We start from the raw sequence: 19,528 nt of genomic DNA, 5'->3' as shown, positions 1-19,528 counted from the left end.
AAAAGCCAAGATAAGGCCACCCAATGGTCTAGAGGCTCGAGCTTGATGCTGAGGAATCAACAGACATAGTCAAAGAAGATAACATTATCCTAACAAACACAAACACGTAGTACTAAATGTTGTGTTTATTTAGAAAATTATTTGTGTACTATAGAATAAAAAAATGTATTGAAATTAGAAGCTTGAAATTTTTCAAGGCATGGTCGGGGCTTTCTTCTTCCTCTTCATCTTCTTCTTGTGGTCTTCTTCTTTAGTGTTTATACATAAATATCAGTAGCAATATATCTCTTTCCTTAAACATTTGCCCATAAACAAAAGTGGAGATTTTGAATTATATCAACCAAAAAGTACAATAATGAGATTCTCAAGACTAGCTCTCTCTTGGTTCTCTTCTTTTTTATGACTTTTCTTGTGCATGGGAAAGTGGACCCGACTAGTAATAGTACTACTGATCAACTAGTGGTGGCTTCTGAAAACTCTCTCAATGTGGTGAGTTGGATTCCCTCCTCTCTTTTTTTACTCTCTCTAATATGTACGTATGTATATGTGTACTTATATATATGTAATATATAAGTAATTTTTTTGACAATTGATATGAATAGAGGGGAAAGCAGAGTGTGGGAAGGAGCAAAGTGTCGAGTGCAAAAAAGGGTCAGATCAAGAAGATGTGTTTGAGGATGAAGACTACATCTACGCCAACTCACTCCCTTGAATTGGATTTTAATTATTTTTGCTTGTAATATTGTACAAATTTGGTACCTACTTTTGTTAAAATGTATATTAGTCTTTTCTTTTGGGTTTTACTCTCAGCAAATCTTCTTTAGTATTGTATTAATTAATGATGGAGACAATTGAATTCAAATGTATTGTACTTAATCTGGCTCAAGCTTTTATTTGCTATATAAGCAAACCAACATTCTGCAAACCCCATTGGTCGTTTTTAACTAATTTAAAATATATTTGTTAGAAAATAATAAATAAATATTGGGGATCAAGTAAAAGATCCACTATAATTCCAGGTTAGATATACTTTTGTTTAAGGTTAAAAAGATTAAAAATCAGATCACATGTTATACCTGAACAGCCTGTGTGTATTAAAAACTAACAGTTGTCCAATTCTTTAAAAATGATTTAACTAATTAGGTTTGTTCTCCTTTTAAAGAAATAGTTTGAATTAAATTGCATAAGTTTTCTGATGACTGGGTATATCATTTATTTATTTATAAACACTGAGTTTTCACAACAAAATGCATTGTCTGACTTGATCATCTTGAAGTTAGTGTTACTCAAAAGTTGACCAAAGCATGAAATGTAATATCAAACTGGACAAAATATAAAATATTAAAAGCTGCATAGATAAGGAGCTACAATAATTAATAAAATTCAGGTTATATTTATGAGTTGTCTGACATGGTATATTTGAGGTGGTGAGAATTAAGAAATTAAATAAATATATGAATATTATTATTTATCTCATACTGGTTTGGTTTGTCTACCTGGCTTATTTCAATTTGGCAATGACAATGTCAAAACGAGTTACTGTATCCTTGAAGGCTTCACAAAATTGTGATGTGAGGAAGAAGATCATATCTTGACAGTCTGGCGAATCTCTTAATTAAATGTTTGTGAGCCAATATTCTTAAGGAGTACACCATTAAGACCCTTTGAACTAATTCTTATATTCTGCCTACTTGCATTGTTTAATCATACTATTATTTATCTTTTTTCTAAAAAGTAATATTAATAAATTGATTTTGGTGTTTTACATGTGTCCTTGTAGTATTAGCGACACAGATATGAATATAGGTTAATTTAATAGAGGGATACCAAATTAGAAATCATCTATTTCTAGTGTACAAAAAAAATAAAATTAATTTGTTATAGATATAATTGATATATTTTCCTAGCTATTAATTTCCATTAATAAATTTCATGTATACGATTTTACCATGTATATTGCTCTCTAGAACTTTGTCCACAAAAGGCACTTATTTTTTAGAATTAAATTACTAGTGATCAATTGCTCCAAATCTACAAAGGATTCCCGCTAGTAAAATTCAAAGACCGAGTATTCAACAAATGAAATTGAAGAGCAAAAGTACAAGTTATGTATGAAGCCAATTAGGCTGGATTGGTGCCATTGGACAGATTATAGTTGTCAATTTCAGCCAAAAGGCACTAGGAGCCAACCCTGCATAAAAAATTAATGACAAAAACTGATCAATTGGCAGGATCTGATGCATTATATTTATGGAAGATCTTTGTCTTATAAGCTAACGTTAATAAAATTAAATTGGCCTCAAAAAAAAAGAAAAAAAAAATCAGATAATGTTTCAATGGTAACGTGACACCATTTAAGGTACTCTCTAATCTTTTCATAATAAAATTTAAAATACCAATTTAAGGGGGGCTCTATTGCCAAATTTGTCAAGTACCCTTCACTCCACTCATCATTTTTTTAGTAAATCTTTTAATTCCTAATAAAAATATTAAACTGAAAACGTATTTAGTGCATTAACTATTGAATAAACTTGCAAATACAATATAATGTATAAATTACAAAATACTGAAGAGGATTGTGCCTTGATACTCAATCTAAGGCAAAAATGAACGGAAATAATTTTGAAGAGAACGAATGAAAATGCATAGTCGAAAAGAGAAAATTGTAATCAACATAGAGAATAAAATAAGTTAGTTTTCAAAGGATATTAATTGAATATATTATATTGAGTTTATGCCAATTTCCATTTGGAAAAAAATATATACAATATATATATATATATATATATCAATAAAAGATTTTGTGAGTGGTATATTCCCGTTGAGTAAATTTTAAGATTAAAAAATGGGGAAAAAAGAAGTGTTCACTGTTGTATTGGATGAGGACGAAAAGCCAATGAAGTGAAAGGGGACGAAACATGTTGAACACTTATTTGTCAGCAGTGGTGTCGAGTTGTAAAACAAGTGAACACACACTGAGGACGACTGCATGCATAAATAATTACCACTGATGTGGTCACCAATCCCAAGAACATGTTATCTGCTTCTCTCTACAATAAATAGAATAGAAATGGAATGGACCATAGTTTAACATCATCTACCTAGCTATTACTAAGTTAGCTGCCTCAAAGATATATAAAGTGGCTCAGCTTTACAACGATGTTCAACCAAAACGGAGGAACATCACATGCAAACTGAACCATATTCTGCAACTTTGTTATATTGTATATATATGCGTGTGTATACTCCACTTTCTCAAATAGAGAGCAACAGCTAAGAAAACATTCACACAAAAACACGACAAATATGCCCTGTAAGGAAGACAAATGAGCCGCAGTAAAATCAAATCAAAAGTGAAGAAAAATGAAAAATCAGTCTCTAGTTTGGATATATTATATTTACTTGCATTTTTTTTCCTTATTTAAAATTGAGTTCTGTTTTTTGGTTACACAATTATACAACGATATTGCAGAGATCCTTGCTCTGTAAATTATGATGGGAAGCCACGTGACTACACTGACCACTCCCAACTACAGAATAGTTACAAAAACAGCTCTACATCAAGGCCAAAGGCTGCTCAAATAAGACAATAAGCCTGAAATTCAGGTGCATCTTGAAGCAAACGACGTTACTTGGTGTAGTTATAGAACAAAACGGCATTGGCTAACCTAAACTCTATCCTAATACCAAGTGGAAATTTACACGAGTGTGGCTTTAAAACAACTGCCATGATAAGCCCTTGGTGCCAAACATCTCCATATCTCAAATTTGGGTAGGGGCAATTTTTGAATTACGACTTTTGTGAAGGAAACTATACGTTTCGGCATCCCAATTTATTCAACGGTTGAATGGTTTAAGCCACTGAGATGAACCAACAACTGAAATTGCAATAAAAGATCATAAGTTGATCCATGAAGCATGCAACCATAAACTTTAGAGCACTTGCAAGAAACAAGATTCACTTACCAATTAAGCAGTTCCCATTATTAATCTTTCACGCTCATCCAACTTCTTCACCTTGATAATGCCAATGAGAACTTGAACACCGAAAAATGCACAAAAGACATATGCGGTGATAGCAGGAACCTGAGCAACGAAACATTTAATATACAAGAAATTTAAAGAAAATCTTACCAGGATTATAGAAAGAAAAAAAATATATTAAAGGACTTACTCGAACGGAATTAAAATACAAAATTGTTGCCAGGTTTACTAAGCTTCCTGCAGCAACGGCCTGTTCATCAAAGACAGGGATTGAAATAAATGAGGAAGCAAATATTGTTTTTTAAGATAATCCAGAGTTTTCTATAGCAAATACGTTATGTTATACATATATGTGTGCCAAATTCTAAAATACCGATAATTGAATGAGGACCTAAACACTAGAATCTGATACACATGTACTTCTCTTTTCCTCTTTCTGCAAAAAATGTTTATTATCCAATCTTCTAATAAATCCATTCCACAGGCAGAGATATGCATACAAATCTTTCAATTCCACACAGTCATTGACATACTCGAAAACTATAAATGATACTGGGCATCTAGATTCAATTTTCTTTGATTTAGGAGAAGCACAAATAAAGAAAGAAATAGTTTTCCTTCAGCGAAATCATCATAAAATGAAACATATTCAGAAAATATATATGACTTCACAAGATCATGAGCAAAGCTAAACTCACACTCCCTATAGTCTTCTGAACAGTTGCTACACGTTGGAATGCCCTCTCAGATTCCAATGCCCGAACTCTAAGCTTGAGATCACCTTGCTCCTATAAAATTTAATAAACATACAGAAACAACCAATTAATGAAGGACATGAAGTAGTTGAAGCACTCTTATGATAAACACATCAAAACAAAAATCTAGTAAGGTATTTTAAGAAAATATAAGCAAAATAATATTATCATTCATACCAGTCTTTGGATGACATCAGCAAGCTTTTGAACTCTGTCAGCTTGCCTAAATAAGTTGTAAAAGGCCTGAGATTGCCTATCCCATCTGTTTCTTGCATCCTACAACATTTGTGAGATCAAGATATAAACAGGAATGATATTTAAAAATTTATAGAGCACGTTAGATGCACATAAGTTAAATTTACCTTTAATAAAACTTCAACTCCAGCTTCCCGAAATTTCAACAATTCCAGGGCATAACTACAACATAGAACACATAAGACTTGTCATTTGCACATCATTATATTAGCCATATCCGAAAGCGCACAAGTACACTAATTTCAAATAATTAGTAAACTCAAGGCTAGACTCACGGTCTGGCAATCTCAGTAATATCAAATCGAGGGTCAAGGCCCTTTCCAATGCCATCCAATACTGCAGGCCAAAAAAATATTAAAAATGGTCATTACTCAGTTACAGGTAAGGATTATGTATGAGGTAGAAATTTACAAAGCCATTTAAATAATGTCGTCACCTGAAAATGCCCGAACAACAAATGTGAAAGTAGCAGGAAAGCGGAAGGGTTGATCTCCTGCAATGGCTAATAGATCTTCCCCTGTTAAATCAACGCAACAATGAGTACAGAGTAGAAGCATCTCATGTTTCACCAGATGCTACAAGTAGAATAATGGCATGTATAAATACTTATATAAAATTCAAAAGGAAGAAAGTGTTAATACCTAATAATTTTCAAGCTAATCTTATGTTTGAGAAAATTATATTTTGTACTCAAAACTCGCTAACCCATCAGTGTAAGAAAACTAAATCAATTTTTGCCAACTACAGGATGCCTCCAAAGTTTAAGTCAAAATTTAACTATGCCTTCTCTCAAACTACAAAACCCCACGTTACTAATAAGACTGGCAACCAAAAAATAATCGGTCATCCTTCCTCTAAATCATTCATTATTTACTCACTGCTATGTTCTCTCATCTGGGAAAAGGATACGAGTCTGGGAGCCAAATTGGTCTTTAGAAGATAGGAAGGACTTGTTTATGCAACATTTTCTTTTCTTTTACATGCATAATGGTGAAAGATAGTTTAAGCAACATTTTGAGAAGATCCCTACTCTTTATTTCACTTTTTTCTTAAAAAAGGAATAAAACAAAACTACTACAAAATAATAATTCAAATCTAGCAAATGAGTTAGACAACAAAAATTAAGTTATTGAATTACCAATTGCAGCCAAACGTTCTTTCTTCTTCATTATCTTTTCCTCCTTACTCAATGGCTTTTTAAAACCAAGTTCAGCTGTAGCCATCTCTCTCTCTTTTCTCTGTGCAGCAAGGCGCTCTTCAAAGCTGCAAGCATCACCAAATAATCATGAGCATGGCTATCATTCATCCATCTTTGTTCTGTAAAACTACATAATGCATCTGTTTTTAGTTTTAGGATATTGCAAACATGGAATTAAAATCCCAATAGATTACAAATAACGAATCATGAACCATATTAACTGCAGTGGAAATAAAAATTTCTAATCGCCTATACAATTATGAAATTTGATGTTACAGTATCATTATCCTTACTGAAACATTAATACCATAAACACTCTGACAAAAATATTGCATAAGCAGCTATCATTTTTCTGAATATTTTAAGCAATGATTTAAAAAAGGAATAAGTCTCTTGAGTTGTCTGATTTTCTGTCAAATTCAACTCCATATTGTTAGAAAGTCTTTAGAAAATTGACAACAGAGGAGATATAGAACCAAGGTGAGTTGTTTCATTGATCATTTTGGGCACTTAATAAAACCAAAAATAGAGGGGGAAGAGAAAACTAATATAATGAATAAGAGTGAAAAGAGGCCACACAATTAATTTTCTGCAATGTTCTCTATAAGCACCTGTTAAGGAAGAACAGAGCTGTTCGCCTGACAGCCGTCATATCTCCAGTAGGTACAAGAACGCCCATTTGTATCATTGCCTGGAGGACCTGCAGTAATATAAGATATTTATCTGATTAGTAGATTACAAATTTATAGGAAGTCATACTAAACCATTAACATTTGATGACTGTTATTTAAGAGAAATAGGTAAAAGCATGGGCTGCAATTATGGAACAAACAATTACCTTATCAGGATCCTTCTCATAAACTCCATAGAATACTTCCAACAAACCTTCTCTGATGTTTGGACTAATACTGCAAGGAGTTCAAACAGTATATGTCTTTTGAAAGGGAAACACCCAAGAAAGCATAGAAAGCACAGGGACAAGAGAATACCTTCCCATCATTCCGAAATCATAAAAGATTAACCTTCCACCATTAACATCATCAACAGCAATATTTCCAGGATGCTGCATACAAAATATAAATAAATCTATAATTCTCATGCAAAAGTAAGACAACAGTTAGAAGTATTTACAATATATATCCAAGGTGCATATTTTAGAGGCCTGTACTAATAATGCAACCCTAACTGATAATAGATACACAGTAAATAGTATGACGTGCACTCCTGCTTTATAAAGCCAAAAATAGAAAAGGCAACTGTAAAATGAAATTTTCTGGCTCGTCCTAAGTTTCTAACTAGAAACACCACAGCAATTAAATAGGCACGTATACAAGTAGTGATTATTTGTGCTGTTGCTGTTAGTATGGATGTAGTTATTTGATAAGCCACCTATTTGTTTTACTTATGTTAGGAAGAAATTTAGAAATAAAAGGATTACTAAGTTGGATAGTTGGGGCTGTTTTTCAGTTTTCTGTTTGTTGTTTGTTGCAAGGGTGTATTTTTGTATAGAACACTGTGAGAGTTAGCGAATAATTTGTTTGTTGTTTTGGGAAAGAAAACCCTCTTGAACTCACTCACTGTACATTCTTGGAATAGGTCTAAGACCAATTAATAATCGTTGCGATAACAAGGAATTTCAGTCAATTGTTTATGTGTTCTATGTGATTGGATACTTAGTATCCTATCTTTATCATATAATTTCTGCAATTTCAGCACTCACTGGAAGTTTGGAACCAATCACCAGGAACATCACTCTCTTGAGCTATGATCACCTAAATTTTTACCATCACTTACACTAGTCTACAAAATAAAAATAGGAACTTACAGGGTCAGCATGGAAAAAACCATGAGACAGGATTTGCTCCAAGTAAGATTCAACAGCATATCGACCCAACCTGCAAAATAAAAGATGATAAGTAAATACATAGAAAACGTACGGTTTGTAATTGAGAAATGTAGGAACTGAATATCATATCATTATGCAAAAACCAAATCCAGAGAGATGACAGGGGAGTGTATTGACCTTTTCCGATCAACACCCAACTGATCTAAAGCTTTTATCTTATTTATTTTGATCCCTGGGACATACTCCATAGTCAAAACCTGCAATGATAAAAAAGATTACATCTGAAAAGAATAATGGCAATGTTACTTGCTGAAATTCAGGATTGTTGATATATTAAACCTGTGGTGTTGTGTACTCCCACAATATTGTTGGGACTTTAACATATTCCAAGTTCTTAAAGTTGCTTGCAAATAGTTCTGCATTTGCAGCTTCCTTGGTGTAATCGATTTCCTGAAATTTTTTGAGATGCTATTAGATATTTTACACTAAAATAGTTACAGAGGCAAATCATTTTACAAATTAGAAGAAAACTGAGCAGGTTAACAGATAACTTAACATGATTGCATCAAGGTTCTATGAGACACTGATAAGCCTCCAATACGTTTTGTATATAATCAGAGGCTGCCTAAGTAGATAGAACTTATTTTAATTTTTGTATTCTTTTTGTTATTCGTTATAGTTCCCAGCTGGCAGTTATTGTAAGTAGGGGTAAGCCAGCTGGCAGTTTATTGTCAGGAGGGGTTGAGTTGTCTTGTTCCTATAGGACCCTAATTGGTATTAGTAGAAATAACTACTGCTTATAAAGGGGTATTGGGGGCTCGTAGGGAGCGGGGGGAAAGAAACGGAGCCCTCTCGGATGGTGGAAATAGGAGATTGGGGCCTCTCGAAGTGCTTCCAAATTGTACTTGTTTAATATCATCAATAAAGTGATTTTCTTGTGGGAGTTCATTTATAGTGTGGAAATTCGGATAGATAATTCTTGCCTAGAAAGAATCTATCAGACACTAAAAACTTGCCAACAAAAAGATGAACTACATTAAGTTCTGTTTCCAAAAATTGAGAGTAAAAATGGAAAATTGTTTGGAAGAAGCTCCCATACTGTTGTCCTCGGTGCCTTTGTTTTGGCATAGAACTTTTGTGCACCATATGCTGGGGGGCAAACATAAATGTTTCTAGAAGAGTTTTAAATAAGTATTCAGGGGTCGGCCTATTAGGAGCTCCACAGTAATCCTTTCATGGGATGTTTTGCAAACTGGCTACTTTCATCAATTACTCTTCATTTCATCACTTACTATCATAAATTGAAGCACAAAATATTCAGAAAATTGCCTAAATTGTCAGGGCTAGCAGCAAATTATTAGTTTTCATGACTCATTTTAATTACTTAGGGGTTATAACATGTTAAATAGAACGGCCATTCTGCGCTTACTCGAACGCAAACAACAATTTTTGGTCTTCCCATTGTATTGTAGCACGATTCAACCATTGTAATCAATGATTTTTTTTTCCTGATGTCCCAAAAATCTCCCAAACCCTGCTTAACGACCTTGAGTTTAAAACTGGGGTGGTATTGAACCCTGAAATTTTTGGGAGACAAGAAACTCAAGCATACTGTTTTGTAGGTCCCCATGATAAACTGAATTGACACCTCATGGGATCTTATCTTCTATTTTTTGTCTAAATTCTCTAAATGCTCTTGCTTCATCATTAGACCATTGTTTCCTACCTTCCCTCCTCACTCACACATCTTCCAACAAACTAGACCAAATTTTATGAAAGTATGATCAGCCAAAGTGATTATATGGACCAACAAAAAAAATAGCAATTTGATAACACTAACAATTGTATTGAACCTTCGATTGAACAATAGAAATCATTTAAAGCAATTCAACTTTCCCAAGACAAGTGAATACTAAAACTCAGTTGTTTTTTTTGTCAAAATCTCTCATGTCAATACTGATACACAACAATCGCGTATCGAAGTGCCCCAATAGAAAATTTTTAGAGAAACAGAGACGAATTGAGGAAATAAGGGAGACAATCTTTATTGAATATAAAAAATAAACAGCCCAGGATATTCAAGAGACCTGGTTTCTCTCCCAAGAGCTATTGCTTAATTACATAAAAATCAAACATGCCCCAACCTTTCTTTCTCATCCCATTTATTTCCCTAGACATACCAAACATAACAATGAGCAAAATAGAAACAGCAAATAAATAAAATTACTAATTCCCATAAATAACCAATCCCAAATCTTCCCACTAATTACCAGCAGATCGCCTAGCATATGTGTAACGTATTGGTAGTCTATCATTACCCGCCGCCCAAACTTTCACCTTGTCCTCAAGGTGGAACTGAGGAAACTGCTGCAAGAAGGTGTTGTAATTCTCCCAAGTAGCCTCAAACAGTGGAAGGTCCTTGCACTTGATCAATACTTCCATTTCTCCCCTTCCATCTTGCTGGCTATTGCGGACACCCAATAACTCAGCCGGTTCAACAATTAACTCCAAATCTGAACTCAATTGCGGAGGTAGCAGCGGTGAAGAATGAGTCACCCTGTGAGCCCGACGAAGTTGAGAAACATGGAAGACCGGATGTACCGACGAAGTGGCTGGTAGCTTCAACCTCTAAGCAACCTCGCCAACATGAGCAAGCACTTCAAATGGGCCACAAAACCGAGGAGAGAGCTTCTCATTATGCCGCTCAACAAGAGATTTTTGTCGGTATGGTTTAAGCTTAACAAAGACTTTCTCTCCAACCACAAACTGCTCATCCCTTCGTTTCTTGTCAGCTGAAACCTTCATTTTGGGCTGAGCCCAGAGCAGGTGCATCTTAAGGTCGTCCAACTGTCCATCGCGTTCCTCCAACATTTCATCCACCGAAGAGACTTGAGTAGCGCCCCTCTTATAGCAAATAAGGGCAGGAGGGTCACGACCATACAAGATCTTGAAAGGGGTGTGTTGGGATGTCGTACGAAAGGAAGTATTGTACCAATACTTAGCCCAAGCCAGCCAAGACATCCAAGAGTGCGGTTGTGCAAAAGCATAACACCTCAAGGTCTCCAAACAACGATTCACAACTTCAGATTGTCCATCAGTTTGGGGTGGTAGGCAGTGCTATGACGAAGCGTCGTACCTTGTAACTTGAAAAGCTCTTGCCAAAAGCGACTCATAAAAACCTTGTCTTGATCTGAAATGATAGAAGTCGGAATACCATGGAGACGTACCACTTCTTTTAGAAATATTTCAGCGACCCTGCGAGCAGTAAAAGGATGCTTGAGTGGAATGAAGTGGGCATATTTACTCAGCCTATCAACCACCACCAAGATAGTATCCATATCATGCGAACGTGGCAGCCCCTCTATGAAATCCATGGTCAAATCTTCCCAAACTAGCGTTGGCAAGGCTATAGGTTGTAACAAACCAGCAGGAGACATATTCATAGACTTGTTTTGCTGGCATATATCGCAATCACGAACCCATTTAGCCACCATTTCCTCATTCCCAACCAATAAAAATCAGAGGCAATCCGCTTCCATGTTTTATCCTCACCTGAATGTCCTCCAAGTGGCGAGTTGTGATACTCTCGCAAAATGATAGGAATGATAGAGCAATCCTTAGATAACATTAGTCGCCCTTTGTACATTTACTGCCCGTGTTCCAGCAAAAAACCAGCAGCCCTTTTCTTTCCTTGCTGCAGATTAGAGATAATTTTAGCCAGAATAGTGTCCTTTTGAAGCTCTTGCTGCAAAGCAACCCAATCAATACCTTGAGAAACAAGCAGATTTTGAAATTCCATTGGCTGAATGACCCACGATAAAGCATCAGCCACCCGATTCCCAGCTCCTGGCTTGTACTGAATCTCAAAGTTGTATCCCATGAGCTTGGCCATCCAACATTGGTATTCCGGAGCAACAATACGTTGTTCCAGCAGAAACTTGAGACTTTGCTAGTCCGTGTGCACCACAAACGTCCTTCCAAGAAAGTAGGGACGCCATTTTTGGACAGCAAAAACAATAGCCATCAACTCTCTCATATTGGTTTCAACCTAGCTTGTTGACCCAAAACTTGACTGTAAAAAGCCACTGGCTGCTGGCCTTGCATCAACATAGCCCCAATACCATACCTCGACGCATCAGTTTCTACCACAAATGGCTGGTCAAAATCGAGAAGAGATAATACTGGTACCGTAGTCATAGCCTGCTTATGAGCCTCGAAGGCGACCCCTACAGCTTCATTCCAGCCAAACTTATCCTTCTTCAATTGCTCAGTCAATGGCCACGCAAGCTCGCTATACCCCTGGACAAACTTGCGGTAAAAACTGGTGAGTCCCAAAAGTCCTCGTAATTCTTATATATTTTTGGGTGTAGGCCAATCTAACATAACTTGCATCTTGGACTAATCCACCGCCACCCCTTCCCCAGAGATCATGTGGCCCAAATACTCCAATCGTTCTTGAGTGAATGAACACTTCTTGAAATTGGCATAAAGCTTGTGTTTGGACAGCAAACGAAGAACCATGGATAGGTGCTGAACATGGTCGCTTAGGCTGCGGCTATACACCAAAATATCATCAAAAAACACTAAGACAAATTTACGAAGGAAGGAACGGAATACCTCATTCATCAATGACTGAAACGTGGCTGGCGCATTGGTGAGCCCAAATGGCATCACGAGAAACTCATAATGCCCCTCATGAGTACGAAAAGCAGTTTTGGGTACATCTGATGGCTGAACACAGATTTGATGATATTCGGACTTCAAATCAAGCTTCGAAAAAACTGTTGCGCCATGTAGTTCATCTAAAAGCTCATCGATAACTGGAATAGGGAACTTATCAGGTACCGTCTCAGTATTCAAGGCTCAGTAATCAACACAGAATCTCCAACTTCCGTCTTTCTTACGGACCAACAACACAGGACTCGAGAAGGGACTAGTACTTGGTTGTATAATACCGATGGCCAACATCTCTCCAACCAACTTTTCAATAGCATCTTTTTGGGCTTGAGGATAACGATAAGGGCGTATGCTAAAAGGCGACACACCCTCTCGTAGAACAATGGCATGCTCTTGGCCACGTAATGGTGGAAGCTCCTTTGGCATGTCAAACACATCCTTAGCCGCATCCAACACATCGCTAATCTCTGTCAGAACTTCAGTAGTTCCACTAGGTGGCACCATTACAGCTCCAAGCTCAATAAGCAGAGCATAGTCGTCATGTGGAATAGAACGCATCAAGGACTTAAGAGACACAAGGGTCTTGTGAAGGGCTAGATCGCCTTGCAATGTGACAGCTGTATCACCCACCGAGAATTTCATTGAATGCGTTTTCCAATTGATGTGTGTTACCCCCAGCGTTTCCAACCATTAGATGCCCAGTACAATATCCGTGTTGCCCAAATCCAGGGGAAGAAAATCCTCAACAATCTCTATCCCTTGCAGAGTGATGCCCACACCTCAGCAAACTCCTTGAGTTTGCGTTGCTTTCCCAGTACCCAGTACCACACCGTAAGAGGCCGTGGTAGTAATGGGTAGCCCCAATGTGCGAATAAGGATGTTGGAGATGAAGTTGTGGGTTGCCCCACTATCGATCAAGACCACAAAAGGCTGCTGCCCAACTTGCCCTGCCAATTTCAGGATCTTCGGAGATGTGAGGCCCACCACAGAATTGAGAGAAACTTCCACCATCTGATTTTTCAAGAGCTCGACACCCGAATCGGCAGCGAGGTGATCAGCTTCATCAGCTTCGTGGTCACTATCGCTGGAAGGCAAATCTTGCAAAACAATGACTTGGAGTTCTTTACTTTTGCAGCGATGGCCAGGGGAGTACTTCTCATCGCATTTGAAACATAAACCCTTAGCTTTTCTCTGTTGGAGCTCGGATTCTGACAATCAGCGGAACCCAGAACCTAGTAGTCGACCCTCTTCTTTAATGGCTGTCGAACGTGGAGGTGGAGTGGAGAAGGAAGTTGTACCCACGGGAGACCCATTAAATCGAGAGAAAGGGCCTTTTGTGGCTGGTTTAGCTCTTTGTTGGGCTAAGAATTTAGTCTCAATATGGTAGGCTAACTCCATGGCCTCTTCAAGCCCATCAGGACCCAATATAGTTACTTCATGCCCAATATCAGATATAAGCCCATTAATAAAAGTAGATTCTAGTACCTCTTTTGATATACCGTCCAAGGAAGACGCGAGCAATTCAAATCGCTTCCGATATTCACGCACCGATCCATCTTGCTTCAAAGCCAAAAATTCACGATACATCGACCCGGATGGAAGGAGCCTAAACATGCGAATCATTTGTCGTTTCAGATCACCCCAAGAGACAAAGGGACCTCTGTGATTTTCCCATTGAAACCAAATCAATGCCTCTCCTCCGTCAAGGCTAGTGATCGCTGTCTCGAGACACTCGTCATTAATCAGGCGATGAAGAGAGAAATATCGTTCAGCCTTCAAAATCCAACCGTCTGGATTGTCGCCATCAAAAGCAAACAATTCGGGGCCGGATATCCCACCTTGGTGCCGGCGCCGCTGCATCCTAAAAAGAACCACCAGTTGGCCCATCGCTGCCACCTATGTGCACAGGACTGCTCGACACCCGCGGACGGACAGCGGGACTCCCGTCCGGGGCTGCTCCAAACGCCGACAACTGAGCCCGAGTGTCCACCACCGGCTGCATCCGACACTCTTCTTGGGTGGTCATGAATTGATCCAAACGACTAACCAAGGAAGCCACACTTTGCTCCAGAACCGGTAACCGCTGCAAATCATCTTTCATGGTAGCCAATTCAGATTGAACGATAGTAACCAGACCTTCCACGGCTTCCATTCTAGTTTCCATCTTAGTCACCTTGGGATAGTTAGACAGACGACGCCAATTGATACACAACAATCGTGTATCGAAGTGCCCAATAGCAAAATTTTAGAGAAACAGAGACGAATTGAGGAAATAAGGGAGACAATCTTTATTGAATATCATAAATAAACAGCCCAGGATATTCGAGAGACCTGGCTTCTCTCCCAAGAGCTATTGCTTAATTACATAAAAATTAGACATGCCCTAAACTTTCTTTCTCATCCCATTTATTTCCCTAAACATACCAAACATTACAATAACAATGAGTAAAATAGAAACAACAAATAAATAAAATTACTAACTCCCATAAATAACCAATCCCAAATGTGCCCACTAATTACCAGCAGATCGCCTAGCATATGTGTAACGTATTGGTGGTCTATCAAATACCTGGTATAAAACTGAGGCACACTCATCATATATAGCAACCCAATCCCTCTTTGCACCATCTGATTTTGGATCAATCTTTTGAAGGTACTCTGCAATTACCTGGTAGAAAAAAATGAAAACAATTCCAAAGTTGCAAATGCACGTCAGTATTTTAAAAGCTTTTGAAATGTATACATGCAAGTAAGACGTGCAAATTGATACAAGCACATAGACAACAACTAATTTATGATAAGGCCCATTATGGCAGTGAAGAGAGAAGAAATATGATTAAAATCTGAAGTTCCCAAAGCAAGTGGAAGCTGAAATTACATAGTTAAAATTAAAATGCAAGAGAAATAAACAAAGAAAACAAAAACCAGTCGAAAGAATATAAAACACCCACACACACCAAAAAAAGGAAAAAGACATTAAAAATAAATGATGATAAAGACACGAACCCTCAAATTTTTTAGATCAATGTCAAAGAGACCCTTAAGCCCGGGCCTTTGTACTTTAACGACAATTTCCTGTCCCTTCAATCTTGCACGGTGGACCTGACCTGCATAGTAAAAGGTATACAACATTATCACATTACATTCTTTCTTTGACTATTTTTACAAATAGTACAATTTATCCCCTTGTTGCAAGTGGTAGAATAAAAACAGACTAATTGGAAATTTTGAGTCATACAGCATCTAAAAGGTAAATTAAAAATTACCAAGACTAGCTGCAGCTATTGGTTCATAGTCAAACCGATCAAAGATTTCATTTACAGAACCTCCGAGCTCTTCTTCAATAATAGAAACAGCTGTCTCTGATGGAAAAGGAGGAACTTGATCCTGAATACAAAAAGAAGTATAATTACTCTCTAAAGAAAACAGAGACAAACTGCAGCAAGCAGTTGTTATGAGTTCAAAAGAAATGGTGGGAAATACAAAACTTGTTCCCATTTCAACAAGCTAATTGATATAAAATTGCAAGGTAGAACAAAATAATTAAGATTCTATCTGTTCTTCCTCTTTTATCCTCTTTTGACACTCTATCCTACATCAATTGGCTTAACAAATGGAATGCTAAATAATAAATTTCTTCGCTAGGTTTTCCGCAACATTATCAAACCTTTTTTTATTTTATTTTTTCATTTACTGAAGAAGCATTAATTCAAAAGTGTAGTGCATGCACTGCACACATGTTTTCTGCAGTTAAAAGTTCAGTAAGCTATATGGCTAGCCGCTAGTAAAAGGGTGACACTCCACTAGCTTAATTAATCGCTGTTGCATTGATCGCAGAACAAGTAGAATACCTAAAAGATAAGAAAATACTGTTTTAATACACCAGACAGTATTTCTTATCTTATTTCTAAATATTACCCTCAAAAGAGACTGCAAACATCGTCCATGCAAGCATTAATATTCCCAGTAAAACTAACACCAAATAAAAACCAAGCAATGACAGATTATACCATAAAATTATATGTTAAGGGACCAATGAACAAGTAAAGAATGTATACACACATAAACAACAACAAAAACTAATTTCCAACCTGAAGTTCAGCCAATTGGTCTACATATTCTTGCGCAAGAATGTCAACCCTTGTAGAGAACTGCTGGCCAATTTTGATGAATGTCGGACCTAATCTTAAAATACTTTCTTTAAGCCACTTTGCAAGAGCCTTCCGCCTCAAGACTTTCTTCGCCTCTGTCATTCCTCCTGAACAAGTGAACATTTATGTCTATTATTATAAACTAGATGCGAAGTTGCTAACAGAGAAGTTACATATATATATATATATATATATAAATGTGTGTGTGTGTGGATAAGTAATCATCCAAAGAACCAGACCGGCTGTGCAACCGAAACAAACCACTACTCAAGATGTCACTTCAACAGCTACCTTCTAATGGCAGTAGGAAAATTAATAGTTTGATTAGTTTTCAATGACAAAGAATGAAATGCAACAAAGCAACAGTAAAACAACAACCCAAATCCCACCAAAGATTTCCAACTTTAATGTCTATTTTTTCTTTTACAAGTCACTGACCTCTATAAGTAAACTTCTGATTGTTCAACCAAGCCTTAAAGAGAAATTTTAGAACGAATCCCCATATTTCCAAGGTTCTCTGGATTGTTGAGTAAGTTTTAAATCTACTCCAACGACCACCAGGAGCAACAGAAACCTGAAAAAACAATAAATTGACATGATACTGTGGTATTGCAACACCAAAGCATATGCACAGAAAATATCCAACAACGTATATGACTTTATAAATAAACATCAAATTATATAAGGACTACAAAAGAAAGATGGTAACTGTAAAATTGTTTTGCAATATATGTGTAAGTTTATTATCATAAGAAGAGTGAAGTTGAAGGACTAAATGATAAAATCTAAGCCCTTTCCAACTTTTTAAAAAAAAATTCCAGTACTTAATGTACGAGCAAGTATAATATGCTGTTCAACGTATTCATCGAGATCATGTAAAGTATTAGTTACACCTAATTCCTAATTGTGGAACAAAAATCCCCATAATTTCAAACCAAAGATTAGCCCACACTCACTGTTATATAATTGGCTGTAATGGGAAACGAAAAAAATTCCTTTCCAATCCATTCATGTGAGGAACACAATTTTTGTAAGTCTCACATATTTAGAGAAACCAGAAAGAGAACAACAATTCTTGATTCCTTCCCACTCATTTCCCCATTAGACTCTTTCCATTAAGGATTAGAAAAAATGCCCCCTGACTGCTCCTAACTACTGAATTGATTAACAATATGAAGCATTGAATCCTTCACCAACTTTTTTCCACATATCAACACTAATCAAATGAAACCAAAAGCAAAATTGCGCAACTCAATTCTTGATTCAGATTTATGTAATAAAATTAAACGGTAAACAAAAGAAAGAAAGTAAAAAACTGGATGCTAGCTGAGAATCAAGGACCCCATACCTCAACTTTTTGTTGTCCACTTTGCTTAAACCAGGCGTCTTCTTTTCCAATTTCCTCTATCCTCTTCTTTCTCCCTTCCTCCGCCACCTCCGCGTCCTTAACCTCGGCCGCCACTTCCGCCGCCGCACCATTTCCATTTCCGTTTACATATTTCGCCAAGGTCCCATTAGTAGCCGCCCCATTCCCACTCTCCAACACACTCACACCGCCATTGGAATACCTCTCCACAGAACCATTATACGCATAACCATTCCCATTCGTACTGGCAGCTCCATTACCATTCAATCCCACTCCATTCACCTCCTTGATGAATTCGCTCCTCTCCTCATCGACCACAACGCCCTCTTCTTTAACAGCTCTGATCCGTGTTCTGAGACGAAAATTGCAGCCGCGATTCTTTGAGAGAGAGAGCCTAGATAGAGAACTTTTAGAGAGCGATATACACCGCCTATGCGTCAATTGTGGTGAGAGAAAAGTCAGGTCCGGAATAGCTATAGAAGAACAAGCCATTACGGAGAAAGTACCTGGATTCAATCAAGCTTAACCCTAAATTTCATAGCCCGATACTGTGTGTGTGAGAGAGAAGTTGAGGTCGGTTATGGAGTCAGAGTTGTGGAGAAGAAGAAGAAGAAGAAGAAGAAGACAAGGTGTGAGCGTGTATGGAGTCAGAAGCATAAGATTTTATTTTTAATTTTTTAATTTTATTTCCCAAAAAATATGAAAATGGAGGGAAAGGGGTGGACGTGGGAATGACACGTGTCACCGGAGAGATGAGAGGTTGGGTGAATGGGGGATTCCTATTGGCTGAGAGTGTCCAAGCTGGATGTTCTCAGCCACAAAGACGTTTTGTACGTTCGAAATCCTTTGGACGCTTTTCCGCTCACGTGTTGTTCCACGTGTTCCCATATTCAAGGCCTTTTTAACCAATTTTCATTATAACTTAATGAAAAACAACATTATTTTTTTAGGAAAAAAAACCAACATTATCGATATAAAATGTTTCTCCCTTTCAAAATAAAAAAATAAAAAATGTAAAATGTTTCTTAAGAAAAAATTCATTCTTTTGTTATGGATGAAAAATCAAGCCTAAGCACTATTTCCTAAATTTTCTTAAAAGAAACATACAAGAATTAGGCGCATTCAAAAAATTTTGCAATCCACATAATTAAGCTTTATTTTATTTTTTTTAATATATATAATTTACATTTATAAATTAGAACATTTTGCCCGAAGTTAAAAAAAGATCAATTGTATCATTGCCTTCAACCTTAGACATCTTTTCATTGCTCATTTGAATTTCCTGCTCGTTACTTG

The 19,528-nt window shown here is 36.9% G+C and overlaps 1 protein-coding gene across 1 annotated transcript; it reads right to left on the bottom strand.

Annotated features, from left to right (window-relative positions):
* Positions 1 to 3,364: 3,364 nt before the first annotated feature.
* On the bottom strand, positions 3,365 to 18,878 carry LOC133804071 (protein ACTIVITY OF BC1 COMPLEX KINASE 8, chloroplastic). The gene is made up of 21 exons (XM_062242218.1): positions 18,215 to 18,878; positions 17,305 to 17,440; positions 16,807 to 16,973; positions 15,982 to 16,102; positions 15,722 to 15,822; positions 15,285 to 15,383; positions 8,378 to 8,488; positions 8,216 to 8,295; positions 8,018 to 8,087; positions 7,182 to 7,255; positions 7,031 to 7,100; positions 6,804 to 6,892; positions 6,133 to 6,257; positions 5,431 to 5,511; positions 5,270 to 5,330; positions 5,102 to 5,156; positions 4,917 to 5,015; positions 4,683 to 4,772; positions 4,175 to 4,234; positions 3,967 to 4,086; positions 3,365 to 3,878 (listed from the first exon to the last, which is right to left on the bottom strand). Exons 1-20 carry the CDS (start codon positions 18,722 to 18,724, stop codon positions 3,970 to 3,972), a joined length of 2,316 nt encoding a protein of 771 aa, XP_062098202.1. The 5' UTR covers positions 18,725 to 18,878; the 3' UTR covers positions 3,365 to 3,878; positions 3,967 to 3,969.
* Positions 18,879 to 19,528: the final 650 nt, after the last annotated feature.

The sequence above is a fragment of the Humulus lupulus genome, chromosome 1 (genome assembly GCF_963169125.1).
Source record: "Humulus lupulus chromosome 1, drHumLupu1.1, whole genome shotgun sequence".
In the NCBI taxonomy this organism is placed as follows: domain Eukaryota; kingdom Viridiplantae; phylum Streptophyta; class Magnoliopsida; order Rosales; family Cannabaceae; genus Humulus; species Humulus lupulus.
The sequence above is the reverse complement of the archived record's forward strand: the minus strand, read 5'-3'. Positions and strand labels throughout refer to the sequence as shown.